Source organism: Toxorhynchites rutilus, chromosome 3, assembly GCF_029784135.1.
Source record: "Toxorhynchites rutilus septentrionalis strain SRP chromosome 3, ASM2978413v1, whole genome shotgun sequence".
Classification (NCBI taxonomy): Eukaryota; Metazoa; Arthropoda; class Insecta; order Diptera; family Culicidae; genus Toxorhynchites; species Toxorhynchites rutilus.
Genome location: NC_073746.1, coordinates 212,456,943 through 212,482,419, shown reverse-complemented (window position 1 = coordinate 212,482,419; position 25,477 = coordinate 212,456,943). Strand labels below are relative to the sequence as shown.

Here is a 25,477-nt window from a genome sequence, read left to right as displayed (position 1 = left end):
ACTGAAATTAAAACAAGCCGAAAAGTACAACATTTTTATCGGTGCGGGTATAATGGACATGTAGTGGGGGGGGGATATGGACAGGCGCATAATATACGCAGTGTAGTGCGTCCAGTAACTGAAATAGAAAGCAACATAACTGAAAGAGAAAGCAACATAAAAAAGAGTTCAATCCCTTCTTACCTTCGCTTTCCATCATGCATTGAATGTGATTATGGATATGACTGTCCATTTCACCCCCCAATTTACCACTCACGAAAGAATTTACTTTTCCGTACATACCTAATATCGCTTCTCTGTCAACTCACAAACCGAAATATAACCATCAGTGAATTCAATTTTGCAATTAAACCACTCAAAATGCTTAATATCGAAGCCGCAAAAGTTACATCCACACGCGGAATCATGTTCGATTTTCGGTTTTTGTTTCTCTATTCCACTTTTGATCAGTATTCATTGTCATAGGATGGTTAAAATATTATAGAATAGCATGTAGAAGGGTTTCCCATCAACAGAAATTTGAAATTCACAATGCTACTAAACAAATCAACCACCTGTCCATCATACCCCCACTGTCCGTCTTACCCGCGGCTCCCCTACCATATCGAGAATGCGTACGCGTCACCAATGTCGTTCCTTTTCGTCGCACCTAGCTTAATATGTTCAATAAAAAAGGTCACCTGAATCAGTGAGGTACGTTGAAATGATAGTCAGGGTTGCCAATTATAATATTAAAAGATCTGGAAGAACGAAAATAAAAATCAGGAGAAATCAGGATAGCTCATATTGGATTGTTCGGAAAGTTAATGTCGATTTTTGGGACAACAAAATCAACATTTTCAATCAAAGCTTTATAATTCAATTTTACATCTACAGTTTTGTTTCACAATCTATCGCCATTTTTCACGCAGCTTAAGTTTTCTGTTCTCACAGAATATGATTGTTTCCTCATCGTAAACTGTTACGAGTCATGCTTGAGAGATGACAGATTGCTTTGAAGTAGCTCATAATACAGCATCCATTCCATCCAACATTGTCGTAAATGACTCATTCTCATCACAAGTCACGATTTTCTTCAAAACGTTATTTTCGTTAGGTTTATTAGGCGATTCTCAGATGAAGATGCCATCCATTAAAGGTCATACGGTCAAACTGTATGGGACCCTCACATTGTAACGATGTACGTAACCAAGCTTCACTGGATGGTAATGAACGATAGTTTTAGATAACTGTTGTGGATCCGCTAATTCATTTGTCATGTACCGAGGGTTTTTTCTGTGACCAGCGCCTTGATTTGGTCATCACCAGTGACCGCACAAACTTTCCGAGCAACTCAATTTGCTTCAATAAATGAATGTACTTCTTTCTATAATTCTTATGCATCGATTTGTTGCATTTGGACGTTATTTGCTGCGAAAATATAACGGAACTTGTATTTACTTTATTTAGCTTCACATAATTCTTAGCGGCTAATATTTCTTTCATTGTTTCCTTTCCGAATCTATTTCTAAACATTGTTTTATTAAGATATTTATTGAAATTTTATCTGAATTCATCGTACATGGTTTAGAATGAATCTTTACTTAACAAATAAGGATGACTTGTTGAATTTTCCTAATTTGATTCGGTTATACACTCGACAAAAAAAATTAGAGGAACAGAGTGCGAAGTCGAACATTTTAAGTGATTTTTGATATGCTATAACTTTGTGAGAAATCAACGCATATCGATGGAAAGTGCATCATTTTGAACTATAACTTTCAGGTATTAGAATATTTTACGTAAATATTTTAATTTTGGTGTATGTAGGTGTAGTGGGCAACAATATCGGGAAGAAATGGTCAATCTATTTCTTTGTTTTTTCAAGAATGTTCTGGGCTAGCACAATTTTTCGCTAACCAACTCACCGTAAATCTAATTAACCTTATCAACCAGCTTTGATTTGGTTCCAAGAACTTTCCTGTAGGATCTTCCCACACCTAGATATTTCAGATTGAATGAAAAATAACTCCTTCGTCTTTGATGATGAATTCTTCAATAAACAACCATCACACCGAAAATCGAAAGGCAGTTTTGAATACTCCAATAAAGTCTGGATATGTTGTTACTTTGACGAAAAAAAATTATTTAAATTTTTCGCGAAAAAGTGCAATTTTATAGTACTTTACGAAATTTGTAAATTTTTTGTAAAGTACTATTAAAATCCTGTTTGATTGGTGTTTATCCTTTATTATCCTTAATAAAGCAATGGTGCTTCTCAACCTAATATCGTTATAATTTTATAAATTCGTTAGACAATCTGATTTCATTAAACTTTCTAGCCACGAAACATTTAAGTGTAGAGATAAAAAAAAAGTTAAGTACAGCCTTGCATCAAGAGAATTTAACTTAATGTAGGATATATAAAAAGTGCGGACCGGAGTGATTTATGACTTTCCTCATTTCCAACTAAGAAAACTTTGGCATGGAAACCCAGCATATTTATTGCGAATAATTATCATTCTGATAAAGAAAAAAAATGCAAACATCAGGTAAAATCAGGATCATTTCAAAAAATTAAGCAAAATTTAGTATTGGTCAGGATATCCGGGAACGTGCTAAAAAGTCCGTGGAATCCTGAAAATCAGAAAGGTTGGCATCTCTGGATAGAGTATACAATTTTTTTCGTTTGTCGTTCTGAATGTGATTATACGTTCCGTCCAAAAAGTTTTACCCACGTGAATGATATTTCTTACCATCGTACGTGTGTCAAACTGTATTAGATTACTGTTTATTAGATTAGATTACTGTTTGTCATAACATTTTTGTAAATAACGGAGTTTTTTTACTGTTTCGTAATTTTGTAATAGAACTTGGTTAGACTCTAATATGAAACAAAAATCTTATTAGAATTAAACATACTTGCGCAAGACTAAAACCCCAAAATAAACTCGTTGCATTGATATATCACAAATCTAAAAATCGCACTCACCTAATACAAGATTGGTCAACATCAACTTCTTTATTGCAATCCGCTGTTCAGTGGCATGAGAATGGAAAGCACTCCGCGGATCTTGTTTATTCGCTAGTGTTTGAATCGTTTTGATTTGCCTCACTCCTATTTTTTATGCTTTACTTCCTCTGGGCTTATGTTGCCGAAACAGTGAGCTCACTGTATTTAGTTGCACCCAGCAGTTTCTCTTGCGCATAGGATCGATCATACACAGGTATAGACACAATTATGTTTGCTTGCTTCCACTTCTCCTGGGTGTGCTTATGTAGGGTTTTCAATATACATTCTTTTTGATAACCTTGCTGTTTGTATGAACACACTTTCTCTGCGAAAAAAAATAAATAAACGCGAACTACAATTTCATTGCAGGAAACCAAGACACAGCTCTGGAAAAGGCAAGAGCATGAACCAACCGTACGACAATCGATGTGAAAGTAGGACTACTGGCTTGACTTGTACTTTGAGCTAAAAGTTTGCGGTCCAGACCTGACAAACCAACAGTGAAAACAACAAGCACTAACCACTACATACCTAAAATGCCACTAAAGACACTTGTGTTTTCTATTAATATATGCTCCACCGTGTATACATATGATATAAGCGTGAAAAAAGAGAATGGAGCACTTTTAATGGCTCCAGTCAATTGGAACCGTTTTATTAATTTCAACTTGTCTTCTCTGGCCACGAAACAAGCACTCCAAGCAACAACTGGTATATCTAACGATTCTAAAAATCTACTCGCGTACTTGTTGATTACACTGGACCACTCAGAACCTAATTATTATACGCGACGTCACAAGAGGCGATGATTCAAAGTTAGTCGCCTGATAATAAACCCAGACACCAGCAGAGGTGCTGAAAACATGAAAAACAACTAGGGAACTACCACAATGGCAATATGCGGCCAACCGAATCAAAACGCAATCTCTTTCGCTCGGCGTTCGAAACCTACTATCTTTCACCTTCAAGTCTGCAGTGTCCGCAAGTGACACACATTCGTACGCTAGAGCTGGCCACATGGGATGTACGGCCTATACATCGAAACTCCAAAACTAACCCGCTGCTCGATCACTTCAAGGAATATGAAAGAGACTGTTTTGACGTTTCGTTTTATCCGAATATTTATTATTTTTGTTTCGTACCGCCGGAGAGTTTCAGTAGTGACATCTGGTAGCGGTATCGATTTTGATCAAAATTGGATACCAGTAGTGATCCCCGATTTTTGAAATTAATCGTTCATCAGCACATCTTAGCATATTATTACACAAATAGAAATTATTCAGCGCGAATGGGCTGTCCGTTTGCAAATCCACAAGGTGGTTGTTACTTTTTGTGTTGAAATACGCCACTTCAGTCAAAAACTGGTGTTCACTCATGTTCGCAGGAATTGACCTTAAATCAATTTTGATAATCTTCAATTGTTCTGTTTATAACACGCTATCAGCATATCGCACATCACGAGACAATATGGTGCAGCACCGGAACGTTAGCATACAATTTCATCAATGCAAAACTCTCCGCACGGTTCTCTTCATATCACTATGACCACGAATAACTTTACGGATATGTTCAGGATGCATATCATTTTTCGAGCATCGACAAATAAATACTGCCGTTTTCGTCTGCAACTGTTGCATTTTCATTCTTCAAAATAAAATATCCGGTTCGTGGAGGCCCATCCATGGAATTCGTCGAACAACTGCTAGGTGCTGCTGTGTTTTTCTCGCTGCATTATGTAGGTCTCCCAATCTGTTAATGTGAACAGCTGAAAAACACAAAATTCATCATGATTGATAATAAAAAAAAAACAACAACAAATCTTGTCGTACCTACGAAACTTGATTCTCGATCCATTCAATTCTCCGTTTTATTGTTTTGAACTGTCATGGTCATGAGAGAAAGAGAAAAGACTCGATGCAGTGATGCCGTTTCGCTCTGTACAAGTAATCGTATACAATTATGGCTAATACCTAAGATAAGATCAGACAATGGGGGGTCTTTTACGGACCAAATTTCTGTCAGATACGGACCAAATTTCTGTCAGTCGTTCTGATTTCTGATTGGCTGATTTCGATAAATTTTGTAAACAAAGCCAATTTTTCCAATAAAAATAAATAGCGTTGGATTTGTATTGAATTTAGAAATGGTGAATTTAATGAATATTACGATATTTAGTTTAAAGGAAATGTGAAGGAATTATATGCAAGTTTATGTATGTATTTTTTTCACAATGGAGTAAAGTGAACGGCAAAACACTCATTTGTCAATTTAGCTTCGTTAGGTCCCTAATGCGATTTCATATTTCGGAATATAATTTCCATTGCTAAGAAGAAATGAAAAGTCTCATCATTCACTATGCAGATGGTAGAGCTGTCAACTCTAGCTCGTAAATATGAAAAAAGAGATGGTTGATACCATCCAGGTTGTGTTTTGCTGACTACCAATTGTTACACTGCTGACATGTTCTTTCCCGCTGACTTATTTCGATGATGTAAATAGCTACGAATTTTGCTCTGTTCTGTCGAGGAAAGTTTTCGCTTCATCGACGGTGTACTCATAGTCGAATTCAATATTTATGTCATCCACATTATCACTAAAATTAGATGAAGCTGAAATTCGATATGATGTCGATGCTGTTTCACTGTCCATCAATTTCTGGGCTGAACATTTTTCTCGCTTCTCGCTTTGATTGCAAGTCCATCAATCCAACAAGATGTTCTTGTGTATCGGCTGTATGCGAAGCATTCGGTACTACGGTCATGTATTGCGAAAGGGTCACGATTTTCAAGTTGTTTCTGAATTACAATGGAGTTGAGCGCCGTTGTTTTGCACGAATCAACGAGAAAAGATTCTCCAGACAGTCTTGGACGAGTTGTTATGGATAACATTATTATATTATAGATATGGGTATTTAAAAGACTTATTTTATCCTTTATCCTTTTTGAGATTGCCTTACTGAAAAAATGCAAAATCATTAAATTCGCACCAACCAAATGCTACGATTCATAAAAAAATTTAAAAAATCCGAAATTTTATAATATTTGGCAACTCTGGCATCTTTATGTCATGGCTTCGTTTTTGTTTGACGAAGAAGAGTAAGAAGCCAGTTGTCTCATCTTGTATTAGGCTAATACTATAGGCAGTGTTGCCTATGGGGAGAAAGGCGGGGTAAGATTCCAGCACTTTTGTAGCATTTTCCGTTGCTCGGTCCATATGGTGCTTATAACCGCTCTACAAAATAAGAAACTGGGTTAAGATTAATCGCCCCAAATAATCGATTAATCGATTAATCGTCACACTGAGAGAAATCATTAGTTAGACAAATATTTCTCAATTGGTAGAAAGCCATCTACAATCAAAAAAGTATTCATTCCGCCTGAAAATCAATTATTATCTCGTACGCTCCCCTAAACTCGTAAACGAAGCTCAATTCGCGTTGCCGTCAACGAGAGCGTCAAAGGTAATGATTGAATTTCAGGATAAAACTGCAGCGGCCGTACGTTTTTTTTCTCCGGATTTCGATCGATTGATCGACGTAAATTATTCGTTGGATTAATAATCAATTTCTGTAAGAAGTATTCGATTAATCGAACGATTACCGGGGATCACTACCAGCGCCGTACGTGCAATTTTTTGAGACAGTGTATGTTCCGTTGACAACTTTTCAAAAAAATACTGTACTTCCTTCCTGTACTTCCGAGAGAGATTATTAATCCGGGTTTTCAATTCGACCGCCGTGGCTCCTCGCACATTTGCTTGTGCGAGTTGTTTGGAAGTGCTTCGAAGGACACTAAATATTGTCCTTCCACACTTCAATGGCGACCAGCATCTACCTTTTGTCGAGCACCGTAGCCTTCCGTTTCTTTGCTGGCTCCATTACTACCGTTCAACACGACTTGGCCACAGATTTGTATAGTTTTTTCTCTCCTATTTCACGCACTGAATACTTAAATCTGCGGTGATTTGATTCGGTGTTATCAAAATTTATTCATGATGCCCACCACTACCCGTCTGCGCGCAGTTGGAATCAAGGAGCTGGAATTGATAGATGGTTCGTTTTCGACAGTATGAGGATGAGGCATGGAATATGCGAGAGGGGATGAAAAATGACAGCGATTATTTTTGTTTACAAACAAACCAGGTCTAATTTTTATGCTACATAGCGATTTCTCCACACCGAAGCGAAGCTAACAATTACCTAGTTGAACCCGCAGTCGTCGGGAAACGATATACCTGGATATCCACGGGTGAGCAGCGTACCGCTGCGTTCACTCAATTGTAATGGGTCGCCAACGAATAATGTGACCAAAGCAGAGCTTATGGCAGGTTTACACTAGGGAGATCTATAACTATAGATGGATTTATTCACCTGAAAATAGGTGTAAACGGGTGATAATAAATATGATACACTTATTCGAGGTATATATAACTTGAATAAATTCAGCATATGTAAACGCTTGTGAATTTCTCACTGGTGAGAAATCACTAAAGTAGGATGCAGTTCTACTTCAGGTGAATAAATTCACCGAAAATATGAATATATTCATTATAAAAGTTCACGCTAGTGTAAACAGTTGATGCGATTTCTATAAATCTCATCATATTTCTTCACATGAATATATCACTAGTCTAAACCCACCCTTAGAGCAATACGGCACAAGCCCGCCGGCAGTACACTCCTATGTCTGTCATAAGAATAATGCAACCAGGGATGCCAGGTTTGAAGACATGTCTTCATTTTGAAGACATTTGACTTACTGTGAAGACATTTCGAAGACATTATGAAATATGTGAAGTATGATAGCGTATGTGAATTTTTGAGAGATATTATTTTCATAAATTTCTATTGGCCGGAAAGATCGTCAAAAGAGGTAGGGCTTTCGTATCAGTGTCATTCGATCGTTTTTATATCAGTGTCACTTGTTTACTTTTGTTCTTAGTAATCAACAGAGACTTTTGCCTCGGTTTTTTAGTGTTCAACTAGCAATAATCACACCTCTGATAAACCTCAATTGTTATGATATCACCACTGAGCAAAGCTAGTGTCGGGGTCATTCACTCGCTTTCTTTAAACTTTTCCAAGCAGGAAATCCACAAGTATATAGAATGAATTCAACAACGAGGGACTTTTAATGTCTCTAGAAGGCATTAGTTCATTTGCACTAGAACATTTGAATGATTGTGACATTGTATGTTTATAAATTTGGACCCATATTATACAATAGATTAACATAGATCTTTCAAACGACCACTTCACAAAACGAACGTTTTCCGGTTACACACCGTTTCAATAATCAGTTTTATGGATATGGTTTGAGTCACAACCAAAACTTTAAAGCTGAAATAAACAAATTGAGTTATCAGAGTTCCGTTTTTGTGGAAAAACCGGGGCGATATTCAACATCCAAACAACGGTATATCAGGCTAATTATCATTTCTAAACTCATGAAATTTAGTTCGCAGTTGTGAAATATTTTCTTTGCTCACATTTATTGAAATAAACTTCAAAACCTCAAGGCAAGTTTAGTGAAATGCGCTATATAACAATGCCAATTAATATAAACATTGAATAAGCTATCAAACTTTGTCCAAATTTATGCTATGAATTTTAGTTTTTTCGATAAGACTGTGAAGGCATTTGAAGACATTTTTATGTATCATGTGAAAATATTTGAGAAAATCACCTGGCATCCCTGAATGCAAAACCGAGTGGTTCCTCGGTATGTCGAATTATAGTTAACTTACTGTATTTATCAAAAAATTCGTCTCATATACCATTTTTTTTAAGAGTGTACAAACTACCCGTTACATCAAAATAAATATATTTGGCAATGTGTGTGTGAACCCTACTAATGAAACGAAAAATATTTTCATGCCACTGGTGCACAATCAATAATAATCATCAAGAAGTAGCGGATTTGTGGTCAACTGCGTTCATATTCTGTTCGGTTACATAGACAAAATGTTAGACGACAGTGTGGCATTTACAAGAATACGTTATTCGCAAAGACAAATGTAAGGCTGAACAACTAAATATCATCTGAGTTAGTGTCACATTGCCCGGAAAAAAATTGTTTTTCTGAGCCAAAAATAATTGCTAAGTGGACAACATGTTTATATATTCAATGTAATTCTCAATCTGAGTAGAATTGTTGAGTCGACGTTTGGCATTCAGAACGACAATTGCTGCGACCTTTTATATCATTGCCAGAGTTTGGATCACAGCAGATCGGATATGTATTCATCTCATCATAGCAGCGGCAGTCAGCGCTTAGCACCAATCGATTTCAGCGGTAGACGCACCACATCGACATCGTTCATTGTAACGGCCGCGGGTGACTCTCAACGGTGCGATGTTTCAAAGATGTATAAATAGAACTATGTGTCCTGAAGATGCCCTAGCCCTAGTGAGGAAAAGCTTTTTATGTTGTACTCCAATTAATGAAATCGATTGGCATGTAAGTATTCGCACAGTAGATCGTAACAATTGTTTTCACTTTCCAGGATTTTGTTGTAGGGTGTCCTTGATGATATTAGCTGGGAAAATCAACAAACATTACTCGACCTAACAGTTAACAACACTTTAGTCCTTCAGTACCCGATAAAAGTAGGTTACCAGATCGCATTCCTAAAACATATTATACACCACTTGAACAAGATGAACGTGGAACAACACGATCAGGTTTACGAGAAATACTGCAATTTATTGAGCAGTCAATCTATAACAGAGGACCAATCAGGATTTAGCTTTAAACACTACGAAATACCTGGCAATGAAGTGATAACATTGAAAGAATCGACCGCATTCATATCAGAGGGTACAACTGGATTATGTAGCTGGCAAGCATCGAAAGCATTGTGCGAATATATTACGAGCAATCGGGATGATTTCCACGGCAAAAATATACTCGAGCTTGGTTCGGGAGCGGGACTCACCGGCATTTTTATGGCCAAGCATTGTGAACCGTCGATGATTGTACTGTCCGATTGTCACAGTTCGGTGCTTGGAACGCTTAGACAAAACGTAGAGCTAAATTTCCCTAAAGCTACCAAAATTGAGTGCGATAATCCGCTGGTGCACTGTTTGGTGGATATTAAAGACTCGCTAGTCGCCGTCATGGATCTCGATTGGAGCTATATCAACGCATCTAATCTAAACCAGCTGATCGAACCGGATGTAATTGTGGGGGCAGATATCATCTATGATCATTCGCTCTTCCAGTCGCTGCTCGGTGCGGTCAATCACGTGTTTGCTCTGATGAATAACAGGTGCAAATTTGTTCTCTCCTGTACGGAACGCAATAAGGATACTCTGAGCGATTTCTTGGAGCTATTAGGTGAAAATACTGATTCTAATTTACGTCTGAACAGTTGAAAATATATGGTCTAAATGTTTCAGTGACAGCAAAGTATCGGATCAACGAGGAAACAATCTGCCCTGCGAAACATTTTCACTGGGATGCGACGGCCACTAAAATTCGAATATTCTCCGTAACACGGGACTGGTGCTTTCAATAATTCTGTGCTACTCAACTCATCCAAATGTTTACGAAACACGTAATCAAATCCCTTCTACTGTTGCAACGTATAACACAGCTTTACTGCGTTCAAATTTTAATAGCTTTAAGCTCTAGCTCTAGCATTAGCAATCTATCTGTTACAAATATTCACCTTCAATTCCGTCTCTATTACACTAGCTTTGGAATAGATAACATTGTTTTTGATGTTGAAACACTAGAAAAATTCTGGATGTTTTCGGAAGTTTTCGAAGAGTTCGGATGGTCATGGTTTAAAACTGTCAGTTGTTGTATTCTGATACAAGAATAAACTTATTTTTACTCAGGCATTGCGTTTAACGTATTTTTTTTGTATCCAACTCCAACTACGCCAAATGTGATAAATCATCCAACTCTGGTGGGGCAATCGGTTGGGAAGTAGTGCCATTGCCTGAGCCGCCGCCGCTATTGACGAACAGTGGCTTGGAAATCACATTCGCTGCCGGTCCCTGGGAAGCCGTTTGGTTGATCAGAACCACTTTCTGCATGTTCGCTGACTGTGGCTCGATTTTAATCAAGGCTGGTTGCGTTTGTCCTCCACCACTTCCGCTGCTGGCGCGCTGACTTTGCTGTATGATACCTACAAAATCATCTTTCGGTTGGTTTGGTGAGGAAGAGAGAAGAAACGGGTTCGTTTGAATGTTTGTAGCGATATTATAGACGGGTGCTGCCTGAGCAGCTATTGCTTTTCTCGTGAAGGTACACGTGAGCAATGATAGGTAGGTTTTTCATAGTCTTCAAGAGATTCACTGTGTTTGGTCTTCAAAAGTAAAATATAATTGAGTTAATCCAAATCCAGTAGACCCGAGGCACTCAATGCAATCTAAACAATCCGACGTCATCGTCGATAGGATGGTCAAGGTCAAGTGGATGATGGTGGAGAGAAATTTGACAAGTATCTGTTTCCTTGGTCATTAGAAAGTGGGAATTCTGGAAGGGACTATTGTACATTTATTTCGCTTTGAATTTTGATTTTTTCAATTGAACAGCTTCACAATGTTTGGAAGACTTTCGCAAGTGAACGATGATGGAACAGACGACGAAACATTTTGCGTTTGTCAAGATTTTTTCACAACAAGTTTAACTTGAAACATATTTTTCTTATAATAAAGAACAAGATTTCAATATTTTATATATTTGGCTGTCAAAAAGTCCTGCGGTATTTCCGCGAGGTGTCGTTGTAAGCGCGTAGTTTTAGTTGTATTCATTGTACCGAGTCATACTATAGCTTGTTGGAATGGTATTTTTGCGTTATAATATAGTCCTTGACAGTGTTCTGTTTGGTTAAGTCGTTCGTGAGTTATAGTGTCGCAAATATGGAGCAAAATAAAGAGAAAATCCGACATATTTTACAGTACTACTATGACAAAGGCAAAAATGCATCTCAAACTGCCAATAAAATTTGTGCAGTTTATGGACCCGATACAGTTTCCATTTCCACCGCACAACGATGGTTTCAACGTTTTCGTTCTGGTGTAGAGGTCGTCGAAGATGCGCCACGCTCCGGAAGGCCTGTCGTCGAAAATTGCGACAAAATCGCTGAATTAGCCGAGAAAGACCGGCATAGTAGTAGCCGTAGCATCGGCCAAGAGCTGGGGATAAGTCATCAAACCGTTATTAACCATTTGAAGAAGCTTGGATTCACAAAGAAGCTCGATGTATGGGTGCCACACACGTTGACGCAAAAAAACATCTTTAACCGTATCGACGCATGTGAATCGCTGCTGAATCGCAACAAAATCGACCCGTTTCTGAAGCGGATGGTGACTGGCGATGAAAAGTGGGTCACTTACGACAACGTGAAGCGCAAACGGTCGTGGTCGAAGCCCGCTGAAGCGGCCAGACGGTGGCCAAGCACTCATTAACGGTCAGGAAGGTTCTGCTGTGTGTTTGGTGGGATTGTCAAGGAATAATCTATTATGAGCTGCTTCCCTATGGCCAAATGCTCAATTCGGACCTGTACTGCTAACAACTGGACCGCTTGAAGGTAGCACTCATAAAGAAAAGGCCATATTTGATAAACAGATTGTCGCATTGTCTTCTATCAGGACAACGCCAGGCCACGCACTTCTTTGGTGACGCGCCAGAAGCTCCGGGAGCTCGGTTGGGTGGTTCTTTTGCATCCGCCGTATAGTCCGGACCTTACACCAAGTGACTACCACCTGTTTTTGTCCATGGCGAACGAGCTAGGTAGTCAGAAGTTAGCCACAAAAGAGGCCTGTGAAAATTGGCTATTCGAGTTTTTCGCCAATAAGGAAGCGAGCTTCTATACCAGGGGTATTATGAAGTTGGCATCTCGTTGGGAACAAGTCATCGAACAGAACGGCGCATATTTGACTCAAAACAGATGATTGTAACTAATTTTATGAACAAATGATAATTCAAAAAAAATACCACAGGACTTTTTTGACAGCCTAATATAACAATATTTCAGATATAACAAAGAACAAGAGTTTCGGATCAATTTCGGAACAAACTCATCGAGTGGCGGATCCTTCGGCTGAAGCAGGCCTGGATGTTGGTAGCTCAGGATTTTGGAATGTGGCTTGTTGGAGAATAAAACACTTGGAATAACTACTAAACACGAGCCGGATTTGTTCGCGATGCTTCACTCACGAAGGTTGGATTTGGAATGGAAAATTAAAGTGTAGGTGGAAGCAAACCTTTGTAGTAGTATAGGTAAAACCACGTGTAAAAATGGGGTAATAGTGTTTGTGAGAGAAGAGCAATTTGTTTCGTTTGTTTTGATCTTTGTAGGTAAATAGATCAATTCACTTATCAGACTGTGTAGCGCATTCACTGACATGAGTCTTAGAATACATTTGAAATAAAATAACAATTCAATGCTGAAGTTAAATGTATGAACAATTGCAAATATAAATATATATATATATAGAAGGTGTATTTGCATATGAAATAAAATTCTGAGCGTAACATAAGCAAACTAATAACACAAGCGAATTGGGGCTCTTTTGCTATCAACAAGTTCTTTCGCACAGTAACTCGATATTGATAATTCCTCGATATTTTCCTTCGTTGATCGTATTGTTTTCACATACTCACGTTGGAGAGCCTTAACCCTTCTCTTCGTTGGCCAAGGCATTTTGATTGAATGTAATACTTTTCCGTTTACTATTTTTGAAAGCATAGGCAGCCGTGGCAGTGTTCCGAGCTCTGCAATACAATTTTCTTAACCAATGTTCAAGTTGCTAAAACTTACATTATAGACACATTAAACGTAAAAAAAATAATTGTATTGATATCAACACAATTTTATTTTATTGATTTTCATGACATGAAACGCTATGACTCAGGAATAACATTTTATTGAGTGGTTTTTATAGCTGTTTCGATTATGTTGTCTGGCATCAGTGTCGAAAAAATAATGATGTTTTCACCAATACAAACAAAACCATTGCGGGAAGTTGAAAAATGAAAAGTTAACTTTCAGAGCACTAGCTCGAGTTTTACGACGTTTTCCACTATACATTGCGACGACAGATGAACATTTAATATTTGGTGAGTAATCGATTAGATTTTGATTAATATTACATGGTGTAAGTGTGTGCAAACGATCATTTTCTTCACACTGTTTCGCAAAATTATTGATTTCGGGCGCGTGGTAAGGGAGGGAGATGAAAGAAATGAGCGCCATTGTGGCAGCCATTTGTGGCTAGCTTCCACCTTCACCTTAATGGTTTTGGCTATGGATTGATTCGTATGCAATTTATTCTTTGTTCGTATGAGTTCGGCTCCTTTTTGTATGTCGGGATATGCAGTTTGTGTTCGTGTCTTGCACCACACATTGTATTTCTAATGGAAGGGAGTGAATTGGATAGAAATAAGGATAAGGGATGGACACTGAACATTGGGAATAGGGATACTTGCTTCTTTTTTGCGCTGTCAGTCGCGAACATGCGGCATAAGTTGTCGAGTGTTGTTGTCTTGCTTGTGTGTAGTATTTATGTGAATCTGGATTTCCTACAATTCTGCTGATGGAAACAAAACACCGTAACAGAGTGGATATCGAAGATGACAAGAGGTGTGCTTTTCGAAAACGTCTTCAAGAATTACGATTTTGACGGCAATCGTTCAGGCGCAGGTGTCATACTGACTTTATATACCTTTTTTGTAATCAGATACAAGTAGAAAATCATATTTGTTGGGGATGTAACTTGAAATCCGTTTGTATTCTTTCATTATTTTGCTGATATGCTACAGACTTTCTTAAAAAATACTGATAGGAGGAAAGCACTGGCATTAATTTTCTGCCATTCAAATGAAACACAAATTTCTGCAGTACTCGCAAATTAATCAAGCAAATGAAACCAAATTAGGCATATGGAGGTTTAAGGATGCAGCAAATTATTCTATGGTGGTTAGAAACTCCCAGTTTTCGAGAACAATAATATAGAGCATATCAAACAAATGAGAGAATTTCCAATTTTATTGGTAGACTGATTATCAAAATATGTTCACAGTAAAAATAGTTATGAACGTGAAAACTATTTTTATTATTATAAAACGTGTTTTGTTTTTTGATTTGGCATCGTCACTGAAAAACGTAGGCGACTGTCAAAAAATTGGGTAACGATAAATTCTTTTTTAGAATTTAAGAAATTTAAGTTTTTTTGTGATTTTTACATACAAATTATTTTGAAATAAAGTAATATCAAATGGGCCAACCAGACTAACCCGGTGGGCCGCAGGTTGAGTATGGCTGTTCTAGATGATTATCTTTGTTTTCAAGAAAAAATAAGCAAGTGAAAATTCATGACAAAATTAGAATTACAGATTTTTTCGCGGAGTACAGTTAACCCCTTCACGTAGGGTAGATAGGGGCATTATGACCAGGCGGGGCGAAATGGGCCACCCTTCGTTTGGACTTGTTATTGAACCAATAACACTTATTTTCCAACAATTGTGTTAGAAATACTCTTATTAAGTATCTCCGTGAAAATCGTATTCAAATTCAATTGTTTTATAAAGATATTGAAAGAAATCTCACACTGACTGATTATCACGAATCCCATGTAAGAAAAGCAGTCAACAAAATAAACTCTGATACTTATCACCCTTTCAATAGCCAAAAGCAATGAACCGGAATAGATTAGTTGGCTGGTTTTGGAAAGCGCTATCCACAACTCTCACTTCGGACACCAGAAGCAACTTCCGCCGCCAGGGCACAAGGATTCAATCGCGTTGCAGTCGGGAAATTCTACGATTTACTGGAGGACGTACAGCAGAAATACAACATCCTAGCAGTGCGGGGAAAAGGCAGATCAACGCTGGGTGCACAGAATAACGATTATAGAATCTTCCACAGGACACCCTATGTCGCTACTGTGAGACACAATTCAGCTCCTCTACGGACGGCGATGAGTGGAACCAATGCTATCAATGCCACTGACTGCACAGATATTCTGTTCCTGCTTTGGTTAACGTAAAATTGCAGTCCAATAACTTTGATCACATTGTTATTCTTTGTACATGCAAACTGAATGAAATATACGTTATAGTTGCAAATTAGAATAAACTTTCCTTTTATGAACTTGTTAAGTTATTTCCTAGCGAAAACATGCTTAGAAAAAAATGAATCAAATAACATGGACATATTACCCCGCATGGTGGACCATTTTGCCCCGTAATGCTCTCGATCGAATAAAAGGGAACACATTTTTAAAAGTGTAAATTTCCCACATAATTTTTTTAAAGCATATTCATACAATGTACATCGATCAATAAGGGTGGGTTTAGACTAGTGATATATTCATGTGAAGAAATATGATGAGATTTATAGAAATCGCATCAACCGTTTACACTAGCGTGAACATCTATAATGAATATATTCATATTTTCGGTGAATTTATTCACCTGAAGTAGAACTGCATCCAACTTTAGTGATTTCTCACCAGTGAGAAATTCACAAGCGTTTACATATGCTGAATATATTCAAGTTATATATACCTCGAATAAGTGTATCATATTTATTCTCACCCGTTTACACCTATTTTCACGTGAATAAATCCATCTATAGCTATAGATTTCGCTAGTGTAAACCCGCCATAAGGTTGCAAATCGTGAAGTTTTAACATGTAGCATAATTTAAAAATGTTCCTACATGATTCAGGACGTTTCGTTCTTATTGCCCCTATCTATTCTATTATTTAATACGTGACACATCAAGTGATTTCACTACGCTGCTGAGCGTTCTAGCGCCTATGTTATACAAGTACACCACGGTTGAGACTCAATGTTGTACGGGAAAGGGTTAAGGCGTCGTGCACAAATTATGTAACTCTAAAAATCCGGATCATGGACCCCCTCCCCTTCCCCTACGTAACGCAATTTCCTATTTCTAATACACTGTAAGTAACGCAACCTCGACCCACCCTCCGCCACTTTCTCGCGTTACGAAATGTGTGCACGACGCCTAAGCAAAACGCGGCATTCAGCTCTAGAAATAATGCATCTAGAACAAAATAAAAGCAGGGGAAACGGCTCTACAAACATCGAGCCCGAATGGAAACCACCATGCCGGAGGCTTGCGGAGGCAATTCCCGATCCAGCCGAATGATTTTCCATTGAAGAAATTTTTTCCAACTTGCACTTGCACTATTATCGAACCTACCGCTCAGAACATAATCAGTTCATATTATTTGGTACAGAAACCTAAACCAAGTACAGAAAATCTAACTGAGGGGCTTAGAAAGCAAGGGGTGTAAGTGACTTGATCGATTTCTCTTCATCAACTTTTTCTTTAGTTAATTACTCAATTGCAAAAACGTTCCAATTTAAGTTTGTTATAAAATCCGATAGACGGGGTTCTGACCTATCTTCCACATTGTAAAATACAGCTGGGAATGTATTTGCTGCTAAGTTATGACCAGAAGAGAGAGTCGATGTAGAGAAATCGAACAAATCACTTACACCCAGGGTTGTCAATAATATTTAAAAAAAAACTGGAAGATTGCTTTTGAAAAAACTGGATCCTGTAAAACCGTCCTATTTTAAAAGATCGGCTATGATTAATCTAAAATGATTTTTTTACTTTTTGCTTAAGATATAGGATTTCCTTTGAAGCTTCGTGCAGTATTTATATGTAGTTCATAAAATGGCGAAAGAAACCATTAATCAATTAAATCATTCGAGCAGATCAAAATGACATTTCGCACCACTCGAACATTGTTGTGAAACAATATTTGAGGATCTTTTCTTCTAGAACCTCTACAAAATACGGGTTTATTTGGGCAAAACTTGAAAAATCTCGCATTGCTTCATGTGCATAAAATCGCTGATAGAAAAACATCGCAAAACTGCTCGATAATGTGAATCATTGAGGTACATAGGGACACGTTTTCTGGTTATAGATCACTGCATTGAACCTAACCTAAAAGGTATGGATTAGCATGAGATATGAGGTAAAATACCAAAAAACACATCATACATTTCATCACAATATTATTCAAATATTCAAATAAGCACATTCAATGCTAAAACAACACTGTTGAAGTATTCCTTTGTATAAAAGTTATCAAATTTTGGTATTGAGAAGTTGTTTACCTCATTTTTCTTATTATTATTAATCTTTATTTTACTTCTTATATCAGGCTTGTTTAATCCAAATTTAAAAAAAAAAGAGGTATCCTTAATCATTTCCTATTGCTCGAGAAAGTATTTTTGGAAAAATATACATGTTTATGTTATACGTAAAAATAATGCTTTTTAGAACTAAAAAATCTTTGAGTGACCATGAGAAAATAATATCCAATTAATGAAATCCAGACCTTTAGAATGATTCGGAGGATCTATAAAATCTGATGTTTATATAAATTCAAATCCAGCATAGCACCCCAGCAAACATTAAATCGCATAACAAGCGTATATACAACATCATATGCCCTAAAATTTGGTTGGCATAAAATGCGCCTAACTGGCATATGCATGCAAAAGTGGAGGCCATATACATACATGGCAAATGCTTACCGAATTTGTTTGGATGAATATGCAACTTTGACCGGCTATAATAGCGACTTTTGCAATACTCATATACGATTTATTACAGACATAGAAAAAAAACAAATGGCGCAAAATATTTTCGTGAAATGTTTATTATAGCCTCACGAATCGCCATTTTTATATATGAGTATTTATGTTTGTTGAAATAATAATTGTTTGATTGACTTGTGTTGGGCGTGGAATATGAATGTTTAAAATGGCACAGATTAATGTTTGGTGAAAACTGCTCCGATGTGGGTTCGAACTCCGGTCGTCTGGATTATCATCCACCAGCTATCTCGCGCGGCTATCTGAAATTTAATTCAACAGCGGTTGAAACTTTCGAGTGCATCAGAATTTCATTGACATTTCAATATGATGTAATATGTTCTTTATTAGGATCTAATATGATTTACTGTTTCATGATTTTCTTCAGCATGCAACACGATTTACTACAGTACTGAATCGATTTAAATTATACGCTTATACGACACACAAACTGCATCAGCGTAATATACGCATATGATGCGGATTAAATATATTTTACGACAATGTACACAATAAAATTGATGTTTGTTATACCGAATTGCGACTTAATTTGATAATGGTATATAAAATCGAGTTTTTGCATTTTATGCGATTTCAAATATACACGACACATACTTTGATTGATATTATATGCGATTATGATTTATTCGGATTTCTTGTAAGACTTGGCACGTGCAAAATTATACGATTTAATGTTTGCTGGGACGCGGGCTCTAAGAGCTATTCTGGTTATGTTTTCTTGCTATGAACATTGTACCAGTAATGGAAGAAATGGTAGATCAATTGGTATGAACTTCAGAATGGTTTGGAGGACCTAGAATATCTCATATTTTTTATGAATTCAAAGACAAGTAGCAAGTAGCAAGTTGCTGCTTGGATAGGCTGTTAAAAGAGATAAAAATTATGCGATATCCTATTTTTGAAGGAGTTTAATATGTTTCCAGATTTCGGGAGAGCTCTTCGTTCTGGAATTTTCCACAAAACATCGACGAGTTGAACGAAATGGAAAGAACAAAATTACAGGCGCGTTTGTCACAAAAGTCAATTAGGTAGATGAAACATGACTGAAAACAGTGGGCCTGATTCTCCAGCGCGAATGGAATGTGACAACAATGAACTCCTCAAAGTTACATGACCCAGGTCACCGTATCGCCGAAAGCGATTGCCCTGACGTGAGAGGTTCATTTTGGAGTAAAATACTCAATGAATTACAAATGGTGCAGTGTTCATTGAAATATATGTCAAAGCTTGTGTTTTTTGCAAAGGCTCTATGTATTTAATGTGTTTCATTAATATATATTTCTTTTATTTTAAAAATTTTCATTCCTTGTTACAAATATGTACAGGAAATATTTTCGTTCATCTTTATAAATGTTTTCCTCTTATTATAATTGATGAAAAATAATATCTCTGGCATAAGAAAACAAATAAAAATATATTTTCAAATCTGTTTTTGCATAGTCCCTTTGCATTAATATGAGTGTATGTTATTTCAATTGTTTTCAGTATTTGCCAAATGATCCACTCATTGAAAAAAATCGCTTTCGTTCGTTCAAATATGATCTTTCAGGAAACATTTCCCCCAGCGGTATTCTATTATTGTTATGTGCTGCAAATCTCGACACAAAAGAGAACGAGACAACTCTGCATCGGCTCGCACTTCATTGCACACCAGCATGCAAGCAAAGCTATCATATACGCTTTCAGTGCAGAAAGCTTATTTTCTTCTCTGCCTCTAACATATGCATACCGACCTCTCCATGCATCATGAAACAGCAGGATCATACGGACAACGCAAAGCGAAATATTCATATTCAGCTAATGTAGCAGATCCTGATTTTTAAGTCTAAGAGAGTGCAAACTATATGATTATTTAGCTCGATAGAGGCTAAGGGAAGGGTAGTCAGATTATATTTTCCATTTTTAACGTCGCTATCCCTTGAAATGTGTATATTCATATAGACCGCATAGTTTTACTAGCAACACCGCTCCAGTGAGAAGCAAAAACTCTCGCGTTTTATCTCTTTTCCCATTCGCTGCTCTCCGCAAATGGTGACGTAATGATGACGTAATTTTTCTTGTATCATTTATTGCTTTACACTTGTCTGTGCAGTGGGTTTCGCTATAGTAAAATGAGACGATATATGCGGTTCAAACTTGTATGCAGGCTTCGAAAATAGTGTGCCATGTTTGATACAACTCGAATATGCAAACAACAGTCTTCGTTCCTCTCTTAGTTTAATCACTAAATGTTACAAAAGTGATTGCTGACATTCATACAAGTATCTGAATGATCCTCTCATATTTGGTTATATGTTCGTGAGAGTTTACTTGCATGACACATTGTGTATCATTTGATTTTGATCGAAATCCAAACACTGATTGTTTTGATTTCGTATCCGTGTTTTGATTCCGCATTCGTTTTTTGACTTAGTGTCCGGTGCTGATTTTAGCGTAATTATTGCTAAAAGTTTATCGGAAGGTTGACTATTCTTTATAACATTACAGTGAACATTAATGTTATAGTCGCCTCACATAAAAGTCATCAAGGTAAGATATATTTATTATCGCATTCAAATAAATTTAGAAGTTAAATTTTGTTCACAGACAATGAGCCGATAAAAATGATAGAGCTGTCAAAAATCTTGTAATTCCACTGTCCGAAACTGCGCTGTTATCGTTTGGATTCTCACTGGATGAGCCCGGTGAGCACGCATCTCGCATCTACCTTATGGTCAAGCTTGGTCTTGAAATGGATAAGCACAGATACTCCATCCGCAACTACTGATGAAGATGCTCCTCCACTAGTGGATGACACCGAGGATGCCTCACACATGGAAGAAGTTGATCAAACATATACGGTTTCTAACTACTTAAGTAGCTTTTCGTAATTTTTGAAAGTCTGATTTGTGTTTTTGGAGAAAGGAAACGGTATGCTGAATTGAGTTTCTCGTATCAGTTAGGGTCAACTATTGTAAACTTTCAATTTAATTTTGTACCGCGTTATAGCGGCTGCAGAAGATGTATATTCTTGTCATTAGTAATAGCATACCAAATACTTGAACTGACTACATGTTAATAATAAATATAAATCATTTCAAAATTCACAGTTTAACTGGATTGCATTCGAAATTGCCTATTTTTTTCCGAAAATTTTCATAAAGTAGATGATGAATTCATCTTTGAATCTGCAATAGCTATTGCCCGTTTGGAACGGCGAATTATTAGAGATCGTTCAAATCCTTTGGAAATGCCTAATTCTATTTTTGGCTACCATTGTTGGTACTAGTTGATAACGAATGAGGATACGACTTCAAAAGTCACAAAATGGCATGTTTTTCCACTGCAATCGCCCACGGGAATTGAGTGAGTGTTCATGAGAGTTCACTCAAGGTAAAAATTTCACCACAGCCGCCTTCGGGAATTGAGTGAGGCAATTTTTCCGAGCTGTCACTTCACATTCGCGCATCAGAATCAGCCCCAGTATATTTTCACCACCAACACACTGCGCGCTAATTAATTGAATTCAGAAGTGTAAACGGGAGAAAGATAACACTGAGTTGAGTGTGTAAGAAAAAGAAAGATCGATCAAAATGCCAAAACTTAAATTGGTCAAAGGATAGGAAGGTGGAGGGAGGGATAATATTTATCATTGTAAATTTACTTTACATAAAATGGGTAAAACTGAAGCAGACATATAAAAAACTGGATAAAACTGGACAAAATTATAATAAACTGGAAGATTTTAGGGTTCGACTGGATAACTGAATCGAGGAGAAAAAACAGGAAGAATCCAGTTTAAACTGGAACATTGGCAACGCTGCTTACACCCCTTTCATTCTAAGCCCCTCAATTAAACTAGACCATCCGTAAGGTTATATACACCAGTGAATAGATAATGTACTAGCCCAGACCATAACAACAGAGCAAGAACCTGCCGACAAATTTTGGGAAGCTCTTTAGAATTACTGTGGAACTCGTTTTCACCGATAATCCGCACCGCGGCTCAATTTCTGAATTTGTTTTATAATGAAGATCTAATCTCATCGTGGAACTCGGTGTAGTTATAAACAATAATTCACAGAATAGCAAACTGCTGCTCAAATAAGGGAGCGCCGCTAAAAACAACATACCCTGCGAAGGTGACGGTGTCTGCTGGCGTTGTGTTACGATAACAAACTTCTGCTGCTGGCCAGACGCGGATTGTCCAGACTGCGAAGGCTGACGTTGGATGGGACCAGGGGTGCTGGAAATCACCGGTTTACTACTAGTTCCGGCAGTAATTAGCGGCGTTTGTGGTCGAGCTGGCGCATTCGAAGTGGTGGTAACGATCGAAACATTCACGGCTGACGCACTCGCACTGGTACAGGTGGGCGTGGATGGTGGAGCAGTTCGAGCTTTGATGACTCCTTGGTGTAAGGTCGGTCCGAGGAATCCATAATCTTTCCTGCAAATGGGTTCAAAAGTTATGCCTCTATTCATGGTCCATTATTATGCCACGTTACGCACTTGTATTCTTCTACAACATCCGGAGGATTACGGATGGTTTTCAATACTGGCGAACATACTTTTTGTAGCATCGCGCGGATATGACCAGCGGCTATTTTATCCGTAGCGCTGATATTAGTTCCTTGTAGATGTACCTCAACTCTTTCGGATATGAACTTTAGTCTTGGAATGATGAAGACTTTTATAACCTCTGTTCCGAGTTCTGATAGGCCCTCCAAAGCTCCATACAACGAAGACAGTGGGGTCTTGTCGTTCTGTAAAGCTGCACTGAATAGTCTTGTTACTCGTGTTTGTAAATTATTTGTTGATGTGTTGAAATTTTTGCAGATTTGAGCCATCAAACGAGCTGCGAAATCTCTGAGGGCCCAATGGTTATCCAATTCAGGACGCATACATAATTGCCTGGAAACAATACATGTTGATACCGAAGGTATCAATTCATGGAGCTGAAAAAATTATATTAAAAAAACATTTTCATAAGAACACTGACAATAATACTAATGTAAACTTACATATTTTTCAAGATATAATGCGGAATTATCCAGAAGCGCTCGTACCATTCGCATAAGGTATATCAACAAAGCGAGATTATTCTGCACGACGTTTACTTTCACACCTTCGGCAATAAAAGTACACATTCTTGGTAGCATTTCGTGCAGTCCCGGATCACACGCCAAAGAAGTTAACGCTTCCGCTCTCCTCGCTTCATCGGAACCAACACAGGCCTCGGTAATTTCCTTATAATACAATTGCTGTTCGACCGAAAGCTCGTGGGTGGCCAACTGTTTCACATGGACTGTCTCAACATTCTTCAGCTTCTGAGCTTTACCGATCGCTGGCTTCCCAGTCGTATCCTTCATATGAGCTTTCTCCAGCTTGTTCACCGGATTAACCGAATCGAGAGCTTGGGCGTCTTTCGAAAGTGGTGGAGGATTTTCGGGAATTGTCGGCTGAACTCCGTCTACACATAGCCAATGGGCTCGCAATGTTATTTCCAGCGGAATCTTGGGTGGAGGCGTTTGTATGACATCGGCTAGATCAATTTCTTTTTCTTCAATGAAATGCAATTCGCGGCCACCGCCAGAAGCAAACCGAAACGGAATAAAATCCGGCGAAACAAAACCATACTGTGGTTCTATGTTACGCACTTTTAGGGAATGATCTATGTCAGCAATAGACATCTTCATCCGCTTGGAATGGTGCATGAATTTAGCTGCATCTTGTACTATTTGTTTTAGTTTGAACGAAACATCATCCGCTAACTCTTTTGCCGCTTCGTCTGGTAGACTGCCGACACCGATGCTCTCTGCAATGACTTTAATGGACTCTAACGACAGCGTTGTGCCGTACATAGTTTTATCGCCATCACTCATTTTATCGTACTTTATTGTTTGTGCAGTGAAATCGATAAACAATCATGTGTTTTGTGAGTCGAAAAAATACTGAAACCAAGAAGTTTGTTGCTTTCCGTGTTCTTTTTTAGCAAACTTTTATTTAACTGTCATCGGTTTAACAGTAGAGTCCAAATCAAATAATCACGCGTGACGTCATCGTTTATGGTGCGTTCATACTAAAATAGACATCGAATGGTTCTAAGTTTATTCAACTGAGTTACGCACGTCCCAGCAAACATTAAGGCAAGGCGCAAATTGAGACGCATATAGCGCGAGTAACTTGGCGCGATATAGCGCCTGTTTTTGTGGCTAATGAAAACAGATAGAAGGGCGCGAATTGGCCAGATGACGCGAGATGGTGGAGCGCTCGTGAGACACGACTCGCGCGACGCTGTGGCTGAACCACAGTTTCTCGTGCTGGTCATGCCGGTTGTGGTAGTTGTGTTGGTGAACAATCATATAGCGCCGTGGGTTTGACACTGTATGGCTGTACTGGTCGGGTGATTGTGTTAGTAAATAAATATATCGCGCAACTCTGTGTTAATCAGTCATTGTATGCGAGTGGCATGTTATTTACACCAAACTGCGACTCAATATGCGCTCCACCACGCTACGTTTGTGGCACGTATGAGTCGTGTTGGTAGTCTCGCGTTCGCTTACGAGCGCTATACGCTTCTCAATTTGCGCCTAGCCTAAAACGTATAATTTTGCATGTGCCAAGTCTTACAAGAAATCCGAATAAATCATAATCGCATATAATATCAATCAAAGTATGTATCGTGTATATTTGAAATCACATAAAATATAAACACTCGATTTTATATACCATTATCAAATTAAGTCGCATATCGGTATAATAAACATCAATTTTATGATGTTTATTATACATTGTACATTGTCGTAAAATATATTTCATCCGCATCATATGCGTATAATTTAAATCGATTCAGTACTGTAGTAAATCGTGTTGCATGCTGAAG

At 37.8% G+C, this 25,477-nt stretch overlaps 3 protein-coding genes and 1 pseudogene across 10 annotated transcripts in view; 1 reads left to right on the top strand and 3 right to left on the bottom strand.

The window, feature by feature from the left end:
- LOC129775234 (MICAL-like protein 1) overlaps positions 1-4,082 on the bottom strand; it is a 62,528-nt gene extending 58,446 nt beyond the window's left edge. For 2 of the 7 annotated variants that reach the window (XM_055779679.1, XM_055779673.1), the window contains exons 1-2: positions 3,524-3,938; positions 2,972-3,317 (exon numbers count right to left, since the gene is read on the bottom strand). The gene's annotated coding sequence lies outside the window, so the exon portion shown is untranslated. Of the gene's footprint in view, positions 1-2,971; positions 3,318-3,405 lie in introns of all 7 variants that reach the window. The other 5 variants (XM_055779675.1, XM_055779677.1, XM_055779678.1 and 2 more) reach the window with 5 other exon arrangements.
- Positions 4,083-7,810: 3,728 nt separating this feature from the next.
- Positions 7,811-8,033, bottom strand: LOC129780970 (U4 spliceosomal RNA; annotated as a pseudogene).
- Positions 8,034-8,831: 798 nt separating this feature from the next.
- LOC129776750 (protein-lysine N-methyltransferase EEF2KMT) lies at positions 8,832-10,838 on the top strand. Its single transcript, XM_055782578.1, has 3 exons — positions 8,832-9,450; positions 9,510-10,329; positions 10,392-10,838. Exons 1-3 carry the CDS (start codon positions 9,346-9,348, stop codon positions 10,508-10,510), a joined length of 1,044 nt encoding a protein of 347 aa, XP_055638553.1. The 5' UTR covers positions 8,832-9,345; the 3' UTR covers positions 10,511-10,838.
- On the bottom strand, positions 10,761-24,591 carry LOC129776749 (transcription initiation factor TFIID subunit 6-like). Of its 2 annotated transcripts, none has more exons than XM_055782577.1 (4): positions 23,616-24,591; positions 23,104-23,549; positions 22,728-23,041; positions 10,761-11,128 (listed from the first exon to the last, which is right to left on the bottom strand). In XM_055782577.1, the coding sequence occupies exons 1-4, from the start codon at positions 24,474-24,476 to the stop codon at positions 10,875-10,877; spliced, it is 1,875 nt and encodes a 624-aa protein (XP_055638552.1). In that variant the 5' UTR covers positions 24,477-24,591; the 3' UTR covers positions 10,761-10,874. The 2 variants fall into 2 exon arrangements, with proteins under 2 accessions (XP_055638552.1, XP_055638551.1); XM_055782576.1 differs by having other exon boundaries at positions 10,763-11,140.
- Positions 24,592-25,477: the final 886 nt, after the last annotated feature.